Source organism: Eschrichtius robustus, chromosome 11 (genome assembly GCF_028021215.1).
Source record: "Eschrichtius robustus isolate mEscRob2 chromosome 11, mEscRob2.pri, whole genome shotgun sequence".
Classification (NCBI taxonomy): domain Eukaryota; kingdom Metazoa; phylum Chordata; class Mammalia; order Artiodactyla; family Eschrichtiidae; genus Eschrichtius; species Eschrichtius robustus.
Window position 1 is genome coordinate 10,470,182 of NC_090834.1, and position 22,258 is coordinate 10,492,439.

At 48.8% G+C, this 22,258-nt stretch overlaps 1 protein-coding gene across 4 annotated transcripts in view; it reads right to left on the reverse strand.

The window, feature by feature from the left end:
* The window catches only part of UBASH3B (ubiquitin associated and SH3 domain containing B), a 140,210-nt gene that overhangs the window by 13,750 nt on the left and 104,202 nt on the right, over nucleotides 1-22,258 (reverse strand). For 2 of the 4 annotated variants that reach the window (XM_068555222.1, XM_068555224.1), the window contains exons 2-9: nucleotides 18,174-18,227; nucleotides 17,228-17,414; nucleotides 15,675-15,873; nucleotides 12,224-12,393; nucleotides 6,971-7,179; nucleotides 2,804-2,936; nucleotides 1,253-1,373; nucleotides 489-611 (exon numbers count right to left, since the gene is read on the reverse strand). In XM_068555222.1, coding sequence (XP_068411323.1) covers nucleotides 489-611; nucleotides 1,253-1,373; nucleotides 2,804-2,936; nucleotides 6,971-7,179; nucleotides 12,224-12,393; nucleotides 15,675-15,873; nucleotides 17,228-17,414; nucleotides 18,174-18,227 — 1,196 coding nt within the window. Of the gene's footprint in view, nucleotides 1-488; nucleotides 612-1,252; nucleotides 1,374-2,803; nucleotides 2,937-6,970; nucleotides 7,180-12,223; nucleotides 12,394-15,674; nucleotides 15,874-17,227; nucleotides 17,415-18,169; nucleotides 18,228-22,258 lie in introns of all 4 variants that reach the window. The other 2 variants (XM_068555223.1, XM_068555226.1) reach the window with 1 other exon arrangement.

Consider the following 22,258-nt stretch of genomic DNA (forward strand, 5'->3'; position numbering starts at 1 on the left):
CTTCGCTGAGGGTGGGGACTCAAGCTTAGGTCCCCAATACCTAGCGTGGTGCCTTGCACAAGGTAAGTGATCAACTGATGTGTGTTAAATGATTGAACAGGACAAGGCAGCTGGCTCTGTGTGGCAGGTATGGACTAGACCTGCAAAGAACTGAGCATCTTGGAGACTGGCTGGCCTCTATATTTTCAGCCACCCCTGGGTTGCCTTCTCCTCATCCTTGCGCTAGAAGCTAACCTGTCTGCTGCACCAGGCCTGACCTTGCCCCATCACTGGACCATCTGCCCCTTGATAGGGATCACACCTTGTTCACTTTGGCAAACCAACCCAGTGCCCTGAACCTAATGGTTACGTAATAAATCCCTTTTGAATTGAGGAAATATAGCACTTGTAGGAAAGCCCTAGGCAGCATTCTGGCATACCCACTGGAGCCAGTCTTTGGAAGAAGTAGCCAGGAAAGGCTGTGTGATCACTCCAGGACACTTACTTACCCACGAGTCTTGCTTGCATACATCCAAACACGGTGATTGGAGCATCTTTCTCGTAATCTCGGAAACCACCACTCCGCTGAGGTAAGCTATGAGGCATGTTCAGGTTAGTGCGTATGTAGCGACCTGGAAAGAAAAGTCAGGCCAAGGCGACATGAGTTTCTTATTTCCTTAGGGCTTCCATTGCTGGTCCTGCCAGCCCCTCCATTTTCATTCCTTTTTGGCCACAGAGACTGAACTGAGCTCTCTGGAAAATATTGCAGCTGACCTCCTCCTTTAGTAGTGTGTCTGGGAATCCATGCTTCCATTCCGCTGACGAAAGTGACAAGAGATAGTTTTTAAGTGAAAGTAACAACCAGACACCCTAAAGCAGGTAGGATTCTCTGATGTGCAAGCCTCCCTATCATCTTAAACATGCCACCCAAATGAAAATGGAACCAAAATGAGCTAGGGTGACTTACTAGAGGGAGGTCTGGTCATGGAATCAAGGCACCTGTCTCTGCCTCTGACTTTGCCATGTGGCTGTGGGGCGAGACATCTGCCTTTTTTGGTCTGTGGTGTCCGCGTTTATAGAATGGGGGCAAGAACACTTCTCTCTCGCCTAACACTCCAGACAATCAGGAAGGACTTACGATGTAACAGATGACAGGCATTTTCTACGCCACAAGTAACCATAAACGACTCCATCTAGATAAAAGTAGCTTGACTCTGCCCCCTAGAGGCCGTGATAGGTATGCCAATGCTGAACAGGCCCACCGATTACTGACCTTTGGCGTCGAAGCACTGGGAGAGCCAGTACTTCCCAAAAACTACATCCATCCTCTCACCGTGCCGACACACAAAGAGGCATCTCTTTTGAGGGCCAGGCTGGCTGCTGATCCTCAGAGGCTGCAGAGAAAGAAAGGCTATAAGTGGGGAAGCACACAAGAAAGTAGACACGTCTCAGAGCTGGGTGCCAGGTGAGCTGGGCTCTAGAACAAGTTTCACTAATGCTTGATTGGGATAAGCCCCTTCACTACCTCGGATTTAGGTTGGCCTGTCTATAAGATGGGGGTGGTAAGCCTCAATGACTGACCTCGCAAGTTATTTTGAGGCTCAGATGAGATGCCTTGAAGGTGCTTTGCAAAATAAGAAGGGCTATGAAAATGGTTTTATTGTTACTGCCGCTGCTGTTGGTAGGATTAGTATCTGGCCAATACTGAAACACGAAGACCACCTGAGTTACAGCTCAGAGGCAAAATTAGCCAGTATGGAGAGACAGCCATCTAGTGGGACAGCTTCTTCCCCTAACGAGATGCTTCATCAACTTCCTCAGGGAGCGAGGACTTTTATTACCACAAATACGTCTGCCTCATCTCCACCGTGTGGTGGTCCGAAGTCTACTCCGGCCAGGAGGTCCCGCTTTACCTATTCTAATCGCAGGTTAGGCTCTGTTGTCTGGCTGTACGCAAGACGGTGTTCCCAGAAGTGGCTCGGGGAGGGCAGTTGCTACCTCTGGGTGATGAAATTGGCAAGTCTAGTCAAAGCCTTGTCCAAACGGCTCTGGTTTCTATAACTACTGCGTGGATCCTTACAGATGTTTCTATGTTCCTTCTTTCTGATGGAGTCAGCTGTTCCCAGCTTCCTCGGTGCTGCCAGCTCCTACTGGCTTCACATTTGCCAATACAGTACATACACTTTACAAACTCCTCCATTCTGTAACCTTTCTGGCATATATCAGACATACATTGAGCATTCACTGTGTGCCAGGAACTGTGCTAAGAACCATATCCTTATTTCCTTTAATCTTCACAATGGCCTGTAAAATAGATTAGATACGGTTGACCCTTGAACAACTTGGGTTTGAACCGTGCAGGTCCAACTAATACACAGATTTTTCCCCAAAAGTAAATACTACAATAAAATCTACAGTGTGTTGAATCTGAGGATGCAGACCTGTGGATATGTAGGAACCAAACTGGGTAGGTGGAAGGCCAGTTGTAAGTTGCAAGTGGATCTTCCATTGTATGGAGCATGGAGGGTCGGCATTCCTAACCCCCGCGTTGTTCAAGGCTCAACTGTGTTACTGCTTTACAGATAACACGCCATCCTCTCTGCAGAGCAGCCTTCCTTACCAGCCTAGACCCAGATGCTGGTGGTCACTGTCAGCACCACCCATCTGACTCTTCCTAGCCTGAAATTTGTATATATCTTTTAGGCTCTTGTGCCCTGAGAGATAGGTAACCCTTTGGGGGCAGCAAGGGCAAGGCCTCTTCCTTAGTAAAAAGGTGCTCAGCGAATCCTGAGCAGAGTTGAGGAGGTGGCCCTGACAGCCTTACCTGGGTGGGCTGGCAGATGATGGTCAGGGGCGTCGTGTCCCCCAGGCCCTGGTCGTCATACTGCCGCCTCTCCAGGATGCCATCCCCAAATGAGAGCACGTTGGAAGATGATGTATTTAAGATCGAGTAAGAACTGCAGAGGAAGACAAGGAAGATGTTAACTGCTTTGGCCAGAAGTCATCAGCATTTCATCCCTGGGCTCAACGGGACTGTGGGAATGAGTAGGAAACACTCCCTGGGGCAGTGCAATGGTTGGGAAAGCTGAGCAGGGGGCATCCCATGCTTGCAGAGGAACATCTTTTTAAAAAATTGTTTATCGAAGTATAATTAACTAACAATATTATACTAGTTTCAAGTGTACAACATAGTGATTTGATATTTTTATAAGGAACATCCTGTTTCATACTGAAGTCTTGCAGTTAATAAATTAGTGGTGGATGGATTTCTGTACTTGGAACAGATGCGTTCATCCCTCTGGGCAGGGATGGGGCCTGTGATTCTGTGCTTATTAGGATGCCACAGGCGTGGCTGGCACCCAAAGCATGCTGCAGAATAATGAGGTATCAATTTTGTACCATTGTTTCCAGCTCTTTTTTCTGGCTCAAAGGAATAAACAATTCCTGTTGCCTTTCATCTTTTCCATGGTGATTTCCATCTGAACTGACAAATGAGAGGGAGGATTTTGACCGTCTCCACCACTTTGCCTGTGGCTCCTAATGGTCAAGGAAACCTTTGCCCATTACCCCCTACTCTACCTCCTTCCGTTTCCAAACCCCTCCCCCATCTCAATCATACCTCCAACAAGATGATTAAATACAGCATTTTTCCAGAGGAGACCATTCTCACCAGATGTGTAGAGCTTTGAGCCAAGAGCTCTCATTTCTGGATGTAACACTGTAACTACAGAAGCCCCAAAAGAGGTCTTGCTGAAAGACACGCAGCAAATCATGCTGTGTTTAAATTATTTTGATTAGTAAGGCCTCCAAAAAGCTTTATCTAATAAACACTGCAACTCAACTATGGTGTTAGGCAAATCCAACAGACAGCTCCTGCTGCATCACTGGGCAGCGTCAAGGGAGAGCATTTAAATTTTAGATTTCTTGCTTCTTTACAACTAGGGTAAAGTTCCATATGTATAGAACAGCACTGAATCTAAAACAGCCATTAGCTTTATGGTTATTTTTTTATTTTTTAATTTTTTTGGGTTATTTATTTCTAAGGAAATCTTGTGCCATTCACACAGTCTAATAGGCTGGTTGTTTTCCTTTATTTTAAACTGAGACCCTCCCAAACATCACACAGTTAAAGAAAATTCAGTTTCACTGTCTGATTCATCAAAGCTTCAGGGCCTGAGATGTCTGGATATATGGAATCATCCTGACATCTTGCTTGTACATGTTCCCTAATTTCTTTACTTTATTACAGCTGTGAAGACACTGATAGAATCCCTTCTCTCTCTCCTTCAGCTCAGCCGGCAGCGAGACTGCCAGCCTCCTTCTCTTCTCAACTGTCACTGTAATCAAAGGCCCCGACTCACTGAGGCAGTTTGGGGCCGTCAGTTCCAGTAAGACAATAGTCAGATGCTTCATGTTGAGTGCAGAGTAGGGAGAAAGCTGCACCTGACGCCTGGAACATCTTCTCAAGCATCGGGGAGACACTGGCACCTCCCTAGGACACATCAGGGCTGTGTGTCAGCCGAGCAGGGCCGGCCAGCTTACCCCAATTTAGAGGACATGGTGGGGCTTTGACCAATTGATACATATCTGGAGATACTCAGAACCAGGCAGGGTGCTCTAATAAGGGTGGTAGGAAAATATTTCCTTAGGAGGGACTCGGAAAACTGAGGACAGGGGAGGAAGAGTTGTGAAGGGCTGCTGACCCCAAGTCCCTACTTGTTGCTTGAATCCCCTCCGCAACTTCCCATCAAGTCGGCCAGGTCATGCTTGAGGACCCCGTGGCTCTCCCTCCCCCAGGCTACCTGTCGTTAGGGGTGAAACAAGGCTGTCTTATAGCAGCTGGGCCCTGCCTCTCTGAGTCATTTCCACTTCTGGGGTTAATTAGGAAAGTGCAGTTCTTCTATAGGATCGCTTTTGTGGAAGACATTTAATTTGACAAGCATGTAAGAGAGGACTAGAAAAGACAAGTTAGGAAAAAAAAAAATAACCATAAAGCTAATGGCTCTTGTAGATTCAGTGCTGTTTTATACACGGCACTGATCCACATAAAGCTAAGTCCTTTACAGCAGTGTTCACACACGCCTATAAGGGAAATGCAATTATCATCTCCATTTCATAGATAAGCAAACTGAGGCTCAGAGAGGTCATGTTAGTTGCCCAAGGTCACACAGCTGGTGAGTGGGAGAGTCAGGATTTGAATCTAAGACTACTGGAATAAAAACTCAAATTATTAATTACAATGTCCTAACACCTAGTATATTAGTATTTCCCCCACTCTCAGCCGGGTTGGCTGTGGCAGCTGATAGTGAAATTTCAGACATGGTTCCCAGGGAAATAACATCACTAGTAATCTCTCAAAATAAAGGGAGATGACACACAGACCTCCCTGGGATCCATGCACTGAGGTCACCGAGGATCCCCCCAGTTTCAGCTGAGCTCTAACTTGGGCAAGAGTGGGTTTAGATGCACAGATCTGAACCGGGTCAGCAGAACTTCTCCCACATACTCTTCCCACAGGGAGCCCTACTTTTAAGAATGTGATCTGGGAGCTGTATATCATCAAATAATCTTTTGACTCTCCGTTTCTTCACGTATGCTTCGTTTGTTTTTTTTTTTTTTTTTTTTTTACAGGGATAAAACGGTGACTTTGGAAACCCAACTTAGAAACATTTCTGAAAAAGCAAAGGTCTGGGGGGACTTCCCTGGTGGTCCAGTGCTCCCAGTGCAGGGGGGCCCGGGTTCCATCCCCGGTCAGGGAGCTAGATCCCACGTGCCATAACTAAGACCTGGCACAGCCAAATAAATACATAAATACTTTAAAAAAAAAAAAAAAAGCAAAGGTCTCGGGAACACGAGGCAGCTTTGACCTTCCAATCTGTGCCCCCAAATGCTGGATGTTCATTGGGTGGGGGTGGGGATGGGATGGGGAAGGAAGAGGAAGGGTTGCTGGGGAGGCAGTTATCAAGGAAGAAGATATTCCTTCCCATCTCTGGGTTTGTGGTTTATCTGCTTGCTGCTAACCAGGGTAGGGGACCGTCTTTTCTTTTCTCCCTCCAGGCAAAACACTCACTGAAATTGCCCGTCTCTGTTATTACTGTCATACAAGAGAAGCAGTGTTACACACCATGCAGCTGGTGCTCAGAGCTTCCGGCGCTCAGTCACGTTGGCACATGGCAAGAACAAGAGGGAGGAAAAACAAACCGGCATGCACACCCTGGCCAGATGCCCGAGTGCACCAGGGAAGGGCTGGCTTTGAACTTCTCCGATTAAGAAACATAAAAGAGGAACAAAAGGCACCTCTCTCTCAGGACAAAGCTGGTCATACAACACAGGTCACACTCAACATGGGACCAGGTTGGTTTGGGGGCAAAGCAGGAGTGAGGGATGGGTGGAACGCTATCACTCTACAGAAAACTTGGGTGGGGAAGGGACCGCTTGCCTTTCTAAGGCTCTGGCAGTTGCCCATTGCCACAGAAATGGTCTCTGTCATCTAGGCATTCACATGCCAAGTCTCAGGACTTGCTCAAGGTCACGTCACGGTGAGGGGCGGTTAGGTTTCCTGACCCTTGCAAATCCTTTCACTACTGGTCTGGCTGGCATAGTGGGAATCTGTCCTGCTTCTCTGGGGAGTCAGACCCCTCTGTGCAATGACCCAAGAAAGAGTGGACAGAAGCCCCAAAGCCATAAAGACTCAGTGCTGGGATGACCCACACTGAGGCCTCAGTTTAGTCTCCAGTCAGGAACTCAGACAGATGTTACATCCAATGGGGCAGGCAGAGTGAAGCAGGGCAAGCCATCTCCCATTTTTCTCATGCCCCAGCTCAGCCCTTCCCTGAAAGTCTGGAACCAATAGGGCTTTCTTCCCCCTCGGACTTCATTTACTGCTACTGCTGCCCTGCCTGTCCAGGATCAAGTCTGTTTCCCTGCCACCTCCTCGAAGTCCGCAATGTTCTTTGAAAAGCAGCAGGCAAAGAACTTAGCATCTGCTTACCCATGAAATATCCAGGTGCTGCACTCGTCAGCCTTGGTGATGTAGTTCTCAGGCAGGAGTCCGGAGCAGCCTGTGGTTAGGGACGTGCCGTAGATCCAGCCCTCGCTGGTGCTGGTCTGCTCCATGGGCGACATGAAGATGAAGTCCCCAGGGACCAGCTCCAGCTCATCGTCGTTCTGCGGGGTGTAGGGGTAGATCACCTGTAACGTCTGAAAAAGGACGAGAGGGATGCATGAGGCCCACGTCTGACCCGTTCTTCTGAGCGCCTCCAGGGCCGGTCTGTGCGCTCTGCTCTAACACGGCACACGTCCAGAAGCTGACATTGACAGGTGCCCCTGGGGTCTGCAGGCTCTGAGGAGATCTGGATTCAGATCAGAAGGCGTTTTTTCTCTTTTCAGGGTACTGTGAGTATGTGCTGGTGCTCCTGGCTGTCTCCAGACTTTCCTTCAGGCATGTCTTTGCTTCAAAAGATACGGTTTTTAGAAATTCATCTGTAAAACTGTAGGCCCTCCAGTAAACTTCTATACAAACGGGGTTGGACCTAGTTTTCTCTGCTCCGTCTGCCGGGGTAGGTGCCATAATAGACCCTGGAAATGCAACTCATGGGAAGGGAGTCTTCCATGCAGATGTCACCGATGCCCAGATGGAGAGACTCCCCTGGGAAGGCTTTGGGAATGAAGTGTTCTCCTTTCCACGTAACTCAGCGGCTTAAACAAGACATGGTCCCTGCCTTCAAGAAGCTTTCTTTAGGGCTTCCCTGGTGGCACAGTGGTTAAGAATCCTCCTGCCAATGCAGGGGGCACGGGTTCGAGCCCTGGTCCAGGAAGATCCCACATGCTGCGGAGCAACTAAGCCCATGCGCCACAACTACTGAGCCCACGTGCCACAACTACTGAAGCCTGTGCACCTAGAGCCCGTGTTCTGCAAGAGAAGCCACCGCAATGAGAAGCCCGTGCACCACAACGAAGACCCAACGCAGTGAAAAAGAAAATAAATAAAATAAATAAATTAAAAAAAAAAAAAGCTTTCTTTAAACCTCCATTTTTAACAAAGGCCTGGAAAGAAAAATATCTTTCACAGCCATCAGTGTGTCATGTCTGTAACCAGCTTTTGTCAGTGAACAGATGGAGACCACGTGTTCCTTCTTTGGGCTCAGAAAAAGCCCCCAGGGCCAACCTCAGGCTATGCCACTTGGCTGATTTATTCCACTTTTTGCCTCCTTTCGTGGTATATAGAAACATCACAGGCATAGGCATGAAGATACTTCGGAAAACATTTATTTTACTACATTTTTGTTAACAGCAGGAGACCTCAATAGTAAGGAAAATATTTTCTGTGTTTCACAAGGGCTAAGAGGGGCTGTTTTATCAGCTTTTCCTTTGATCTTGAAGCTACTAGTGGCAGGCAAAATATTCTGGTTCCCGCGTACAGGTTTTTAACTTTGGCCTCTGTTTTCTCATCTGTCAAATGCTACCTGGACTGTAAAAGTTAAATGAGACAACCTAAGAAAACTCCTGAGGACTCTGGTACACAGGAGGAGCATAATTATTTCTATTGACCCATGATGGCTGGCTTTCAAGGGGTTATCTTTCCGTCCAGCTGATGCTGACCCCTGAATCCTGTGCTGGGTAGGCTTGTGAGCTAATCAGCTCACTGGGGTCAAGCTGATACATCAGAGCATGTCATAAAGAATTTCTTTCTGGAAGTTGCTAATGAGAGGAGCCAGTAAAAATATGATTTTTTTCCCCCAGAGAATGAACATGATAATGCACAGAACTTGACTACCTGCTCCACTGGATTTCTGATGTCCCCTTCAGCTCTAGATCTTCTTCCATCCCATCGCCTTCCCACTCCTCTGCCACATACTCACTCAAACCATGTTTCCACACTAACCAGGAAGGTTTTTTTTGCTGGGTTGTTAAAACAGCTTAAAGAAAAAAAATATTCACAAGCAATCTCTTAAATCTATAGGCTAGGTATGTGTTGAGACAACAAAAGGAACATTCCTTTCCCTGGAACAGGGTGGAGAGAGGCACCAAGTCACGGGGAACAAGTCTAAACTCAACTCGGATTCCTTAGACACTCAAGGGCAGCACAGTCCTGGCTAATGATGCCTTTGACTCAGCAGAAGTGTCTTTTCTTTGAGAACCTCAAAAATGACTTGGGAGAAGAACTCATTCCTCCTTTCACTTGAGGGCGCTGGGGTAAGTATTCTAGCTCTAGGCGATCTCCAGGGAGATCGAGGCACAGAAAGGAGCAGAGGGGACACTGTGTCCTAGGCAGAGAGTAGTTGGACAATAAGGAGCTTTGATTTATCGAATAATCAATAAAAAACAAAATCAAGGTATTGCAGCAAATCTCAAATTATAACCGGTGCCCAGGTCCCCATAGCCCTTTCCCACTTACCAAAAGCATGTGCAAAAGTCAGCCCAAGTTTGGGAGATCTCAGCTCATGTGCCTCGTTTTGTCCTATGTGATACTCTTTTATGTTTAGCATCCACTTGTAAGCACTCGAGTCTGTCTCAAGTATGTTTTCCCTCCCTTCCTACTTGGAGACTAAGCTCAAAGTTTGCTGACTGACATCTTGGGAAGGGCAGGTACAGCCCCATGTGATGACAGGAACTGACCCTCTTTGCCTTTGAAGCCCGTTTTACTCTCAGTAACAATAACAGCTGTGGCAATTTTGTCGTTGTCGCTATGCCCACTCTGTGCTGGCTCTTATGGTAGGACCTTTCCATATGTCCTCTAGTTCATGCGACAGTCCAGCAAAATATCGTCGGCATTCTGCACACGAGAGAACTAAGGACTGGATTATTTTCTAGAAGTTGTAAAAGCGAATCTAACCACCGCTAAAGTGAGGGAGCCAGGATTTGAAGCCGTGTGTGCCCAACTCCAAAATTTATGCTTTTTCTGTAACTCTGTCCTTCCTCTAGATTTCTAGTGCTTGACACATAAAACTGGCATGGCACACTGGGATCACTAACGTGGAAGAGATGGTGTGAAGTACAAGCAAGCATTTGCAAGCCCACATCAAGTGAGCATCTGAACAGCAGAGGGGTGAGACCCCAGAGGGTTCCGAAGCATCACTTGCTGAGTGTCCTTGCCTAAACCACTGGCCTTCTCCGGACATCTGTCACCTCACTGGATCAGTTAATCAATCCTGCCTCCTGGGCACAGGAGGAGGAGGAAGGCAAGTAGAGGTTTACATATGCAGGAGGGCACAGCTAAAGCCAAATGACCTCAGACGGAGAGCTTTATCAGGAGGAACAGTAATAAATGAGCTTTTACAAATAAGAGATAAAAAGAGGCCATGTTATTTTTAGAAAATAATTCATGTGGGTGCTAGCTGCCTCTTTCCCTCCCTGCCAGTTGAGCAGAATGTGGGTCAGGCAGAAAAGCAATTACCCTCTGAGTTAACTGGAGGGCAGTGTTGATTAGAAGATATTCCTTGGAAAATTCCATCGCCACCTTCCTTCTCTTAGAAAGGTGACTTCTCATGGTCCATTGGCATGCCACCCTTGACTTCTTTTTCTCTGCCCTCGGAAGGAATCCAATCAGCCACACCTCTCTTGTTCTATTTAGGGCTCATGCTAAGCAAGTCCAGGAGATGTCAGAATTCTGAAGTAAGATTAAGCCCAGTCTCCTTGCTGTGTCTTTACAGAAACTTGCATCAAATGACTTGGAAGGAGGACATGACATTCCCATCAGCAGAGCCAGACAAATCTGCACGTCCCTGACACTCTCGGGCCCCGCGCCCTGTCCTGGACCTTTGTCACGGGTTGGCTCTTCCAAACACTTCCAAAACAACGATGAGGTCGCCTGGCCTAGACCGTGAATTTCTAACTCTTTTTCATATTTTTTAAAAAAACATCTAAAACAGATGTTAAAAGGCTATGTAAACTAACAAAATATCAGTTCTTTTGCTGCTGAAAAACTAGGAAACAATTTATACGTATGTTTCGTAAATGTAGTTAAACTGGATGACAATTTTTGCAAACTCTGTGGTCTTTTTTTAGATGGGCTGCACGTCTTTATTGGTCAGAACCCCTGGCTTCTGGCTTCAGTTCTGGTCCTAAATTGTTCTTTAGCTTTGGACCAGCCACTGAATCCCTATGTCTCAGCTTCTCCTTCAGGACAAAAAGGACAATAAGACTCTTCAGAGATGGCACGTGCTTGTCCTGGAAAGCAATGTCAATTCCTTCAAAAGAAGGATGCCAGGACCATGCCAATCTTTCTGCCTGTCCTGGAATTCAGTTGTCCCTCTCAGGTCTCCCATGTGATGCACACAAACTCTCACAGTATGTGGTCTGTGCTTTCATTTCATATGTGTCTGTTCTCTCTTCCCTGCTAGACTCAAATGCGTTGAGGATAGGACCACATTTTAAAATTCTAGGGACTTCCCTGGTGGTGCAGCGATTAAGAATCCGCCTGCCAATGCAGGGGACATGGGTTCGAGCCCTGCTCCGGGAAGATCCCACATGCTGCAGAGCAACTAAGCCTGTGCGCCACAACTACTGAGGCTGTGCTCTACAGCCCGCAAGCCACAACTACTGAGCCCACACACCACAACTACTGAAGCCCGAACGCTCTAGGGCCCGTGTGCCGCAACTACTGAGCCTGTGTGCTGCAACTACTGAAGCCTGCCTGCTGCAACAAGAGAAGCCACCGCAATGAGAAGCCCGTGCACCGCAACGAAGAGTAGACCCTGCTCGCCGCAACTAGAGAAAGTCCATGTGCAGCAACAAAGACCCAACAAAGCCAAAAATAAAATAAAAAATAAAATAAAATTTTAGTATGTTCCATGGTAACTTGCATGCCATAGATACTCAGCAAATATCCGTTAGCTATGCGTTCAGGGTTTGTTTGGGTTTTTGTTTTGTATTTAGGTGTTCTCCTCACCTAAGATCAGGATGGTGTCTTCTACCTGTTAATACTGTGAACTGATAGAATATTAAAAAATTTATCAACATGCTTTTCTATCTATTCTCCCATTTCATTTCTATGTCATTCCAGTTGGCAGGGCAGACAGAACAATGGGGATATTGCACAGCTCAGCCACTTGGGACCCAGAGACAAGAGATGCAAGCTCAAAGCTGCCCAGTGAGCTGGCCAGTGCTTGGAGGAAATTCCAGGCCAGATGACTCCTGGGCATGACTTCCCTTTGGTGTCCATCTCCCCACAGCAGCAAGTGCTACTGGTGCTGATGGCACCCCGGCACCCCTGGCAGAGTCAGGAGCCCCAGTGAGACGTTACCTCGTGGTTAGCAAATCGGATATCCCGGGAGAATATGGTCGCCACCCAGTCGCACCCGAGTTTGACGTCGATGTTCTGGGCGAGTTTCTCTAGGGTGGGCAGGTGGCTGGCGTGGAAGTGGTAAGCCAGGGTCACGTGCAGCTGCTTCTTATGGGGCTCTATGTGCACTTCTGGAAGAAGGAAGGAAAGAGGCAGCTGTTGCATCTCGATGGTGAAGACAAGGAAAAACACAGAACGGTGCCCCGATAAATCTGTTTCCCAAATAGCAGAGGACAGAGTCCCTCGGTCAGACAAAACCTGTTTCTCTCCTTCACAGCAGTGGAATAAGAAGCGGGGTGGGGGGTAAAAACCCACAGTCTGAGAGAGAAAGAGCCACACGTCTGGCTTTTCTGGACCAGCTGAGAGACAATCATTTTGATTGGCAGCTGCTCACAACAAATCCAGGTGAGTGTCACTGGCTCCACCATTCAGACGAGGAAACCGAGACCTAAAGGGATGAGCTAATTTATGTGGAAATAAGGAGCAGATTTTGTCATCATGGGACTCCCAAGGTTATCTTGCCTTCGTTTTGAAATCAAGCCTCTTAGCTTCTGGGTGGCTCTGATGGAGAAATGAGGGGAAAAGATGGATTATTTTCAAAGTTTCAAACAGGGTTTCTCAACATCATTTTGGACCAGATAATTCTTTGTTATGGGGGCTACCCTGTGCATTACTGGGTGTTTAGCTGCAACCCTGGCCCCTACCCACTAGATGCCAGCAGCACCCCCCAAGTTTTAACAACCAAAAACAACTCCAGACCTTGCCAAATGACCTCTGGCGGGGAGATGGAGCAAAAATCACTCCGATTGAATACCACAGGTTTAAAGTATGCAGACTATTATTCTAAAACACCCTAAAAAGCAAAACAAAAGAAACCAGCCTACCTACACAAGGCAAGAGCTTTTATTTGTCTTTTGTCCGTCTTTCAGTGAGGGAGATTTATCTACTGTCCAAGCTCAAACACCAAAGAAGATGCAACTAGAGGGAATTTAGGGAATTCCAGAAATTAAGGGGCTTGCTCAAGTCGCACAGAGGTAGAAGAATTGTAGAAGTTGGGGCTGTGGTTTTGAGTACTTCTTCTGTTATACTGCATGCGTTTCTTTGGTGTAAGCCCCCCGAGGCGAGGGCTCTGTGTCCTGTTCATGGATTATAACCCCACTACCCCGCAACCCGTGCTCAGCACCCCACGGGCTTTCAGTGTTTGTTAAATGAATGAAGACACACGAATAAATCTCCTTAAACCATCAAGGATGACACTTCATCTACTCGCTGACGGAATCTGGGTCTGCCACGCCTCTGAGTACCACGACACAAGTTCTAGGGCAAAGACCTGCTGGCCCGCTTTCCACACTGGGCCACCCAGTTCTCCGAGTCACCAGCAGGGGGCCGCACCGGGGCCGAGAAGCCCGCCAAGCCAACCGGTCCTTGCAGAGGACTCAGATGGCTGGGGAGGAACTGGCTCGCCCGGCAAAGGGCCCGCCTGCCTGTCCCTCGATACGCGCTTTATGAACTGGCCGCGTCCTGGCTGAGACCTGCTTTACTCACTTGTGAATGATTTGGGTTTTGTGGCTACAACATTAGATTTGGTTCTTGTGGGAGTTTTAGTGGTTTTGACAATAGCTACTGTGGGATGAAAAGAGCCATTTCCCTGAGGTGGAGGGATGGGAACAGGAAATAATCTGCCTATGAGGCCATGTCTCTGAAATTTTATGCTCCTGTGAAGGGGGCAGGCTCCACCGAAGTCAGAGAGCAGAGACAAGTCCCTGGGGATGAAGGGGTGGAGGTGGGGCGTCTAAGGAGACCAGGCTCCCAATGCACAGAGGTGACCTACGGGCCCGGGTTCCTCTGAGCGTAGAGACCTCGCTGGGATCCTGTTCAGTGATGCTGGGCCCTCACCACACTCTTCCTAGGGTCCTGAGCCCTATTTGGGGGTTTTCTGGTAGAAAAGGCCACTGAGAAAAAGGCCCCGAGAGCTGGGGATGAAAAGAGCAGAGTGGGACACAGGCAGGTGAGGTGGAGGCCAAAGGTCAGGAGCCCAGGGAGCAAAGGGCAGGGCTGGCCAGCTGGGGCCTCTGCCAGCACTGCGTTCAACACTCAGGACCCGGGTGGGCAGCTCACGCCCTCCGCTCTGGACAGGGCAATGGCCCCACTGGTCCCAGCACCCTGCTCCCTCCTGCCTGTGCTCATGCCGCCTGCCCTCCTGCGGGGCCCTATTCCCATCCCCTGGATCAGCGTCTTCCCGGGGTGACTGTCCTTTCTTCTGTGAAGGGGGCCCCACTCCATCACCTCATGGCGGGATGATGGCCTCTCTTCTCACAGCTCTTATGACACGGTGCCTGGAGAAACCACCTCTTCTTCCCTGTTGCATTCCTCATGGACAAACACACAGTAGGTGCCCAATAAATACCTGCTGATTGTGATTTCATTCTAAAGGGACCAGAAAGACTCCCCCACCCATTGTCTGTCTGTCCCACGGCAGGCGAGGCCCTTGCGGAGCTTAGGGAGCTGTCTGCACCCGCAGTCACACAGGAAGACTTTGCAAACCTCTGCCTCCTGTCCCGTCGTCTCTCCGCTGCCCACCTTTAAGTCAGCACACATCCTGAGAGTCCCTCCAAACTGATTCCTTTGACGGTAAACCTCAGTTGTTAGCTTGAACGGAGACCTCCCATGCAAAGAGCAGGTGACATTGTAAAGGGGCAGATAGGGGCCCTTTTGAGGCTTAAGGGCCTGTCTACTGGGCTTCAGAAAGTCGAAAGGTGTTGGCTCAGTGGATTTGATTATTACTGGATGCTAAGTGGTTCCACTCTACTCTCTGTGCTGTGGACCCCCTGAGCAAAGACCTCGGTCCACACGGAGGGGATGGGGAGACCCAGATTAACACCTGCCTGGGATGGGGGTTTGGAGGAGGAAAAGAAGGTTCCTTGGGAATTCCCTGGTGATCCAGTGGTTAGGACTCCGTGCTTTCACTGCCGAGGGCCCGAGGTTCAATCCCTGGTCGGGGAGCTAAGATCCTGCAAGCCAGGCAGCGTGGCCAAAAAAACAACAACAAAAAAAACCACACACAGAAAAGTTTCTTATTTCTGAACAGGGAGGAGATGGTGGGGCTGCAAAGGAACACATTTATAGTTCAGTGGGAACAGTCATTTATGTACCTTCAGTGTGGGTGTCAGGGAGTAGGCACTGGACCTGCTCTCAAGGAGGTTAGCAGAACTGTAGCTGAATATTTTTTAAAGGGGCAAGAGGTGTGGGGTCCTGCAGGAAACGGCTGTGTTCTTGGGCATGTTCTGCCCATTCCTGCAGGACCCTCTACCTCCCGACTCCACCCTCCTCCTCCACAATCATTTCCTGTCCCTTTCCTTCCCGACTTTCCAATTCCCAGGGCCCGGGGCAGGCCTGGCAGCTGGCAGCTCACCGGTTTTGGAGGCAGCCTCCGCAGCAAAGTCGGCGGCAAACTTCTTGAGGACCTCTGCGCTGTCTTCCTTCACGAAGAGGCCGATGAAGTTGGAGGAGGTATAGAGCTCCAGGGGCAGCGGGGCTGAGAACTTACATTTCCAGCGACTGACGGTGGTCTGCAGGGCTTCCCCCAGGGCGTCCACCTTGCTGTCCTCACACTGGCAGGGAAACAAGAGGCTTCGTTCAGAGACAAGGGGAGATGTCTGCCGCTACTTAGCTTTGGCATCCTCTGCCCAGAGCTGCAGGCTGCTAAGTGAACCATCATTCCTGTCTGTGAGCAGGGAGAAGACCTGCCGCCTCCCAGTTATCTGGAAACGGATTATCCAACTGGTCAATTAAACTGGAACGATGGACAACCTCTCCCCTCCCTCTCTCCCTGCTCCGATGTGCTCCTCTGAGCCCCGCCAGAATGCAGTAGGGCTGGTCCAGCAGAAAGCAAGCATGAGGGACATGCCAAGAGAGTGTACAGCACCCCACGATAAGTTTTTGTGTTTTCTACAGTTTTGCATCGTTTGTGCCTTTTCTATTCCGCTTACATGATCCAAAGTTGACTCTATCTCCACCCCCATGATACCTGGGAAGAATGAGGTCCCAAGAGCTGCAATATCCTCCCCCTCCCCCCGCCTCCCCAGAGCACTAGAAGAAAGAATGGGAGTGTCTAAAACTCTGAATGCTTTTGAGAAAGATCCTGGATGACTAACAGGAAATGATCATCATTTTAATTTTCAGCATGAATGGTAAAAGAGAAGGTGTTAGGAACATATTTTCACCTATAAAAGGTGGAGGTGGGGGAGAATATGAATGAGATTCTGGAAAAAACAACCCCCAATATTAGAAAAACATATTGTCTTAAAATGCTACCATTCTGCTTCATTGTGACTATAGCTGGACGCATCAATTCTTCTCCATCTCTGCAGAGAACCAAAGTAGATGAAATATGTTTACATTTATTGGAACGAGAGGGATTTGATTCAGTCTCTGCATAAGCTTCATGACAGCTAGAATTATGGGCTAGGTAACTATGGCAGGAGAAAGGTATCCTAGCCATCTCTAGAAAGATCTAGCACGGCAAAACCTGCGGATGGTGTGCAGGAGGCTAAAGTCGCTCCCCCCATCTGTAGACTACGTGTTTCATCCCCAGCCCTCTAATGTCTGCTCCTTCCTCGTGAGAGGGGAGGGAGATGACAGACAGGAGAAGCTAGGTTAGAGAATCCATTCCCCTTGTGGCTACCGGACCAGTGTGTCACCCAGTGGGTCAGGCTCGTCCCCTGGGTCCTGAGGAGCACACGGTCATCACGATGCTACACCAGACCCGGCGTGCTCCGAGGCCTCGGCAGGTGTTAGAAAGAGGACCAGGGTGAGCAGCCGTGGACCTCACTGATTCCTCAAAGGCTCACCCAACTCTGGAGCCCGTGACTGTTTCTGCCCACATCCTGAGAGGCTCCCAGCTTTGACTCCAATCCCCGGGGCTGGAGGGATGCAGGCGCTCCGGGGTGGGGGGCTGCGGCTCACCATGAAGAACTGGCAGAGGGTGATGTGAGGGAAGATGTTGTGCGCCTTGTTCTTGCCACAGATCTGCTTCGACTGCTGCCAGAAGTCGGAAAGCTTCTGCGCTAAGGGGCCGGTGGGGCGGAGGTAGAGGACGTACTCCCGGGGCAGAGGGTCATCCAGGAAGGGGTCGCCGACGTGGGAGAACAACCTGCCAGAGAGAGGGGTGCTGAGCACGCCTCACTTGAGAACCACGGAAGCAAAGGGAGAACTGACATCAAGGTCCATCTTGGGCAGCCTTCACCCCGCCAAGCACCGCGAGCGGGAGGGTTTTCAGTTTTGTACTTTAAAAATCCATCCCTCGAAGCTCACACTTTGTAACCAACCCTCAGATGCACCAACTTCTCTACTCCTGCCTGTCCTATCGCATGGGCATCCCACGACTCCCTAAAAAATCCTAAGGCCGCTCCCCAGGAAGCGTTTCGGATCAACCCAAAATCCTTTCCCAGGCCACCAGTACTGCTCCAGCCCGGCCTGCCCCTCCAGCTCCATCTGTGATTAAACGCATGTGCCTCCAAAGATGAGGGAAGCTTGGAGGGTCGCCTTGTGGGGTCGGCCCTGGGGAGCGATATCCTCTAAGGTAAGTAAGTAGGATATTTCTAAATCCATTTGCCCGATATCTAGGATGGATCTTTAAGTGCGTGGAGGAGGGGGTGGATATCATGACAGAGGCTCTCTGTCTTGGAAATGCTCTGAATTTCTTTCGACAGCTCTGAGGAAAGCACACTCTGGGGCCAGGACAGAGGAGGCAAATGGCTTGATACACAGGCTTGTCACGTGGTCTTTGGGCTCCTCGCCCTCCCCCCGCCCCCGAAGGGTCCATTAGAGACAGGCTGCACAGCCCTGCTCATCCACCTACACTTAGAGTTAATTACATGCTATTTTCTCAATTTATTTATTTCATACCAACCAGTCACATGCTGCCTGAACACTTCTTCCTCCTGTGGATGCCAAGGCTTTTTGTCTGGAAGAAGAAATCAGATTTCTATTGTTAGTATTTTTAGCCTCCTATCAGCTTTTCCCACTGCAGTGGCAAGAGTTGGGTGTGAAGCAGGCACTGTTAGGCCTCCTCAAGGGTGTAGGGGAGACACCTGCAGCAGGGCATCCCCCCAGGGGTCACAGCAAGGCACAGGGACGTTAGGACTTGTGATTAATTTCCATGTAATTAGCATTGGATTTGCACGCAGCCTAACAGCCCATGCCGTCTATTTTTAGCCGTTTCCACATTAGACTTTTATTTCTGCTTCCCTAAAGGTTGTCATGTCTTGCTTTTCCCTCCTTCCCTTTCACCCACTCACTCTTCCTGACCCAGATCCCCTACAGAGCATTTTCTCATTTGCAGCCTCCTGGCAAAGTGTGCTAGAAAATGGTGCTTTTTTTTTTTTTAATTTTTTAAATTTAATTTAATTAATTTATTTTTTATACAGCAGGTTCTTATTAGTTATCTATTTTATACATATTAGTGTATACATGTCAATCCCAATCTCCCAATTCATCACCCCACCCCCACCTCCCGCCACTTTCTATTAAGGCCATTGAGACTTGAGGCTAAATGCCCACAAGGACAATTGGTCTGGTTTAAATCCAGTGCCTCCTCCCACTTTCCTCCAACTACCACCAGCAGCCTCAGACTGGATCCATCGACTCCAACAATTTTACAGACATCTTTGGGGACGAGTAAAACTGGGTAAAAGGTGCTGGCTGGAGAAGGGCAGCTATCACTCCCACTGCGGGAGAAACACTCAAAGTTCTGTGCACGGTGGGGCAGGGTCACAGGGTGGCGCTGGCAGCGAGTCACAGCCCTGCACACGAGCGTATGAGGAGAGCGCTTCTGAAACGTCAGACAGGTCTCCAAAAGCCAGATAGCTCTGGGTTTGTATCCAGCTTTGCTACTTGTCCGTCCGTTCAGGCATTCAAGTTTATGTTTGCTCGGTACATACCTAATGAATTGCTATGACTTTGTCAGCACTGTGCTAGGCTCTAGGAATACACTGAAAAACAAGACTTATACGGTCCCTGCCCTCATGGAGTTTTCAGTTGAGCAGGCGTGAAAATGTCAATTGCACAAATAATTATTTAATTACACGGGTGGTCAATGCAATGAGGGGAGAGCACAGAGAACCCTAAGCACGTAGGATTGGGACACCTGATCTGGGCTGAGCCGAGGGGGAGGGCGGGGTGGGCTGGGTGTGAGGGGCTGTGGTGATGGAATTCACCGAGTACCTCTCCTCTACAGTGAGGAGGCTTGAACAGTGCCTGACTCACTGGAGGCGATCAATAATTGGTTATTCCTGTCCCTTTATACTACCCCAATTCAGGGTCCTTGGGAGAGAGAAGAGAGGGCAGGAATTTCTAGTTTAAACTGATGCTCTTCCCAAGCAACCTTTTCCTGACTGGCTGCTGAACCCAACTCCTCCTGCCTTTTTCTGGTACCTCTCTGGAGCAATGAGAACCAATGATGCTGTGACAGTCACAGAGGGTCAGATTGGAAGGGACCTAAGACATCAACTGGGGCCCCAATTTCTTCACTTGACACAGGGGGAAATTCAGGTAAAGGAAGTCAAGTCACGTGCTCAGGGTAGCCTGGCTACGGTGAGTGCTGAGTGGAGGGCAGATTCCAGCCTGATTCAAGGCCAGCCGCAGTTGCTCTTTTCCACAGTCCAAAGACAATACCTTCTTTTCCCCCATGAAACTCTGAGCACAAATACCAAATGATCAGAATAGAAAAATCTGCACAGCTAAGTAGAACGGCATTCTAGAGGACAAGCCTACTTACAGTAAGCTGAGGTTATGAAGAAGGAAGACACTCCTCAGAACCCCTTGGAAGAGAAGCTGGTGCCGAAAAAGCTGGAAACACAGGAAACCCCCTCCTTCCCACACCTGCATAAGGTGCTTAATTGTTGCCAAGATGCAAGCCCTGTTTCCTTTACCACTTACTAGACAGTCAGAGGTCACCTGTTTTGCTTTTTTCAAATCCTCAAGCCGTGTACCCACAAAAGAACACAAAACATGGTCTTTTAGATGTTAGAATCTTTGAGGGATTAAGTTTGCCAAAAAAAGACCCACTGTTTCAAAAACAATTGGGAAAAGGAAAGCTCGCTTGCTGTACGATGTGCTATTTATATAAAGGATCCAATTTTTTTTTTCCTAGGCTCTTCCCCCAAAGAAATATATTTTATCTGAAGTTTAATTTATTTTTCCTTCAGCACTAGGAATGTCCTCTGGAAATGAAAGATCTCATTAAGTTATGGTCCCTGTAACTCAAAAGCCAAGTTTTGGAGAGGATTCAAAGATACAATTGAGAAAGATAATGAAAGGTTTGGGTAACAAGGCTGTGGTGAAAGGCTAAGGAAACACCAGTTCTTCTTTCTGAAGAAGACAAGTCTGAGAGGTCTTCAGTGTTATGAAAGGTTATCATATCTGTTGTAGCTTTCCTAGTGAGGGTCAGCCAGAGTAAAAGAAGCTTTGGCAATAGCACAAGGGGCTCAAGTTAGATTCCAGAAAGAACGTCCTGGCAGTAATGTGCTTTAAAGTGGCTTTTTGGTTTGGTTCGGTTTGGGGGAAGTTTCCAGAAAGTAGTTACCGATCTGAAACAGGTGTGTGATTCTCTAGGCAGGAGGCTGTAGGAGGAGTGATAGCGCTGCTTCCCTCAGGTCCTGAGCCAGAGGCTGAGCTCTGCTGCTCCTTCACCCACTGCCAGGCTGATGGTGGTTTGTGCTGAGTTTGTTCCCAGAATTCTGCCCACAAAACAGACTGAACACAGGCAGTGGCAGAACATCTCTCCGCTCCATCCCACTGAGGAAAGCCTGTTGCCATAGAGTTGCCACCTCCATGGTCCACCGGTGGGGCAAATGCCAAGAACAGTGGGGTGTGTGGGGTAGACCCCAAACACCAGGCTGAGCTTGAACAGCTGCTACCCTCAGAGTGACTCAGAAGTCGGCAGAGCCCGCTGGGCAGATAAAGGGGAAATATCCCTTTAAACTCCAAGGAGAGTACTCCAGTCATTGGATCAGAGCAGCCATTGAGTTGGGACTTTCATGGTAAGAATCAGAGGGACATGTGAACCACTGAGGTTCTGCTATTACATGAGAGCACAAATTTGACTTCGGACCCTGGTCCTAACCTTCCCAATTATGTCTAGGATTCATTCTTAGCAGAGTGTGGAAAAAAAAAAGAAGATGCAAACTCTAATGCCTGCTAATGATGGGGAAGAACAGCACAAAGCAGGTAAAAGCAATGGCTCATCAAAACACTCAGGCAAGCAGCTGTGAGGAAATTAGCCAGATGGGGAGGAACGAGTAGCACACACTGATAGCCTTGCTTCACTGCTGCTGCGAGGGCTGGGATTCCTGCCACTGTCTGCCCGCAGCTCGGTTGAATTTTGGGTCCGTGGTGGCTCTGGCCCCAGAACCATGGCTCTACCCAACCATCAGGGTCACAGTTTGTGGGAGGCAAAGCAGCATCCTTCCTTCCTCCCTCCCACCCTCCTCCCCTCCTACTTTCTTCCTTCCTTTCTCTTTATTTCCTTCTCCTCCCAAGGAACTCTTACCAGGAAACCAAATGTACCAATAAACCAAAAATAAAGCCAAGAATTTACTGGGTGTCGCTGTCTCATCTAAAGTTTGACTGGTTGGAGCCCTTTCAGAGACCATGGTCTCTGGTACCCTCGGCCGGATTCGGACCTGATGAGTGGATTCGGGCTGGTCCCACGTCCGGGTCCAGCAGGATCCTCACTCCCTCTTCAAAACACAGGTTCTGAGCCAGACTGGAATTTCCTGCTTAATTGTCACCCAGGCTGACTTCCTCTGCAGCCACCCTGGTGCTCTGGGCTCCACTGGGGTCTCTGACGCTCTCGGTAGTTCAGGTCTTCTCAGCCGAGCACCAGCTGTGTGCTAGGCACTGTGTTATCACCAGCAAGCAAAGAAGAGGGAAGGACGGTCCTGGACCTCAAAGAGTTCAGAACGTAGATATACAAGCAGCTTCTTACAAGGCGAT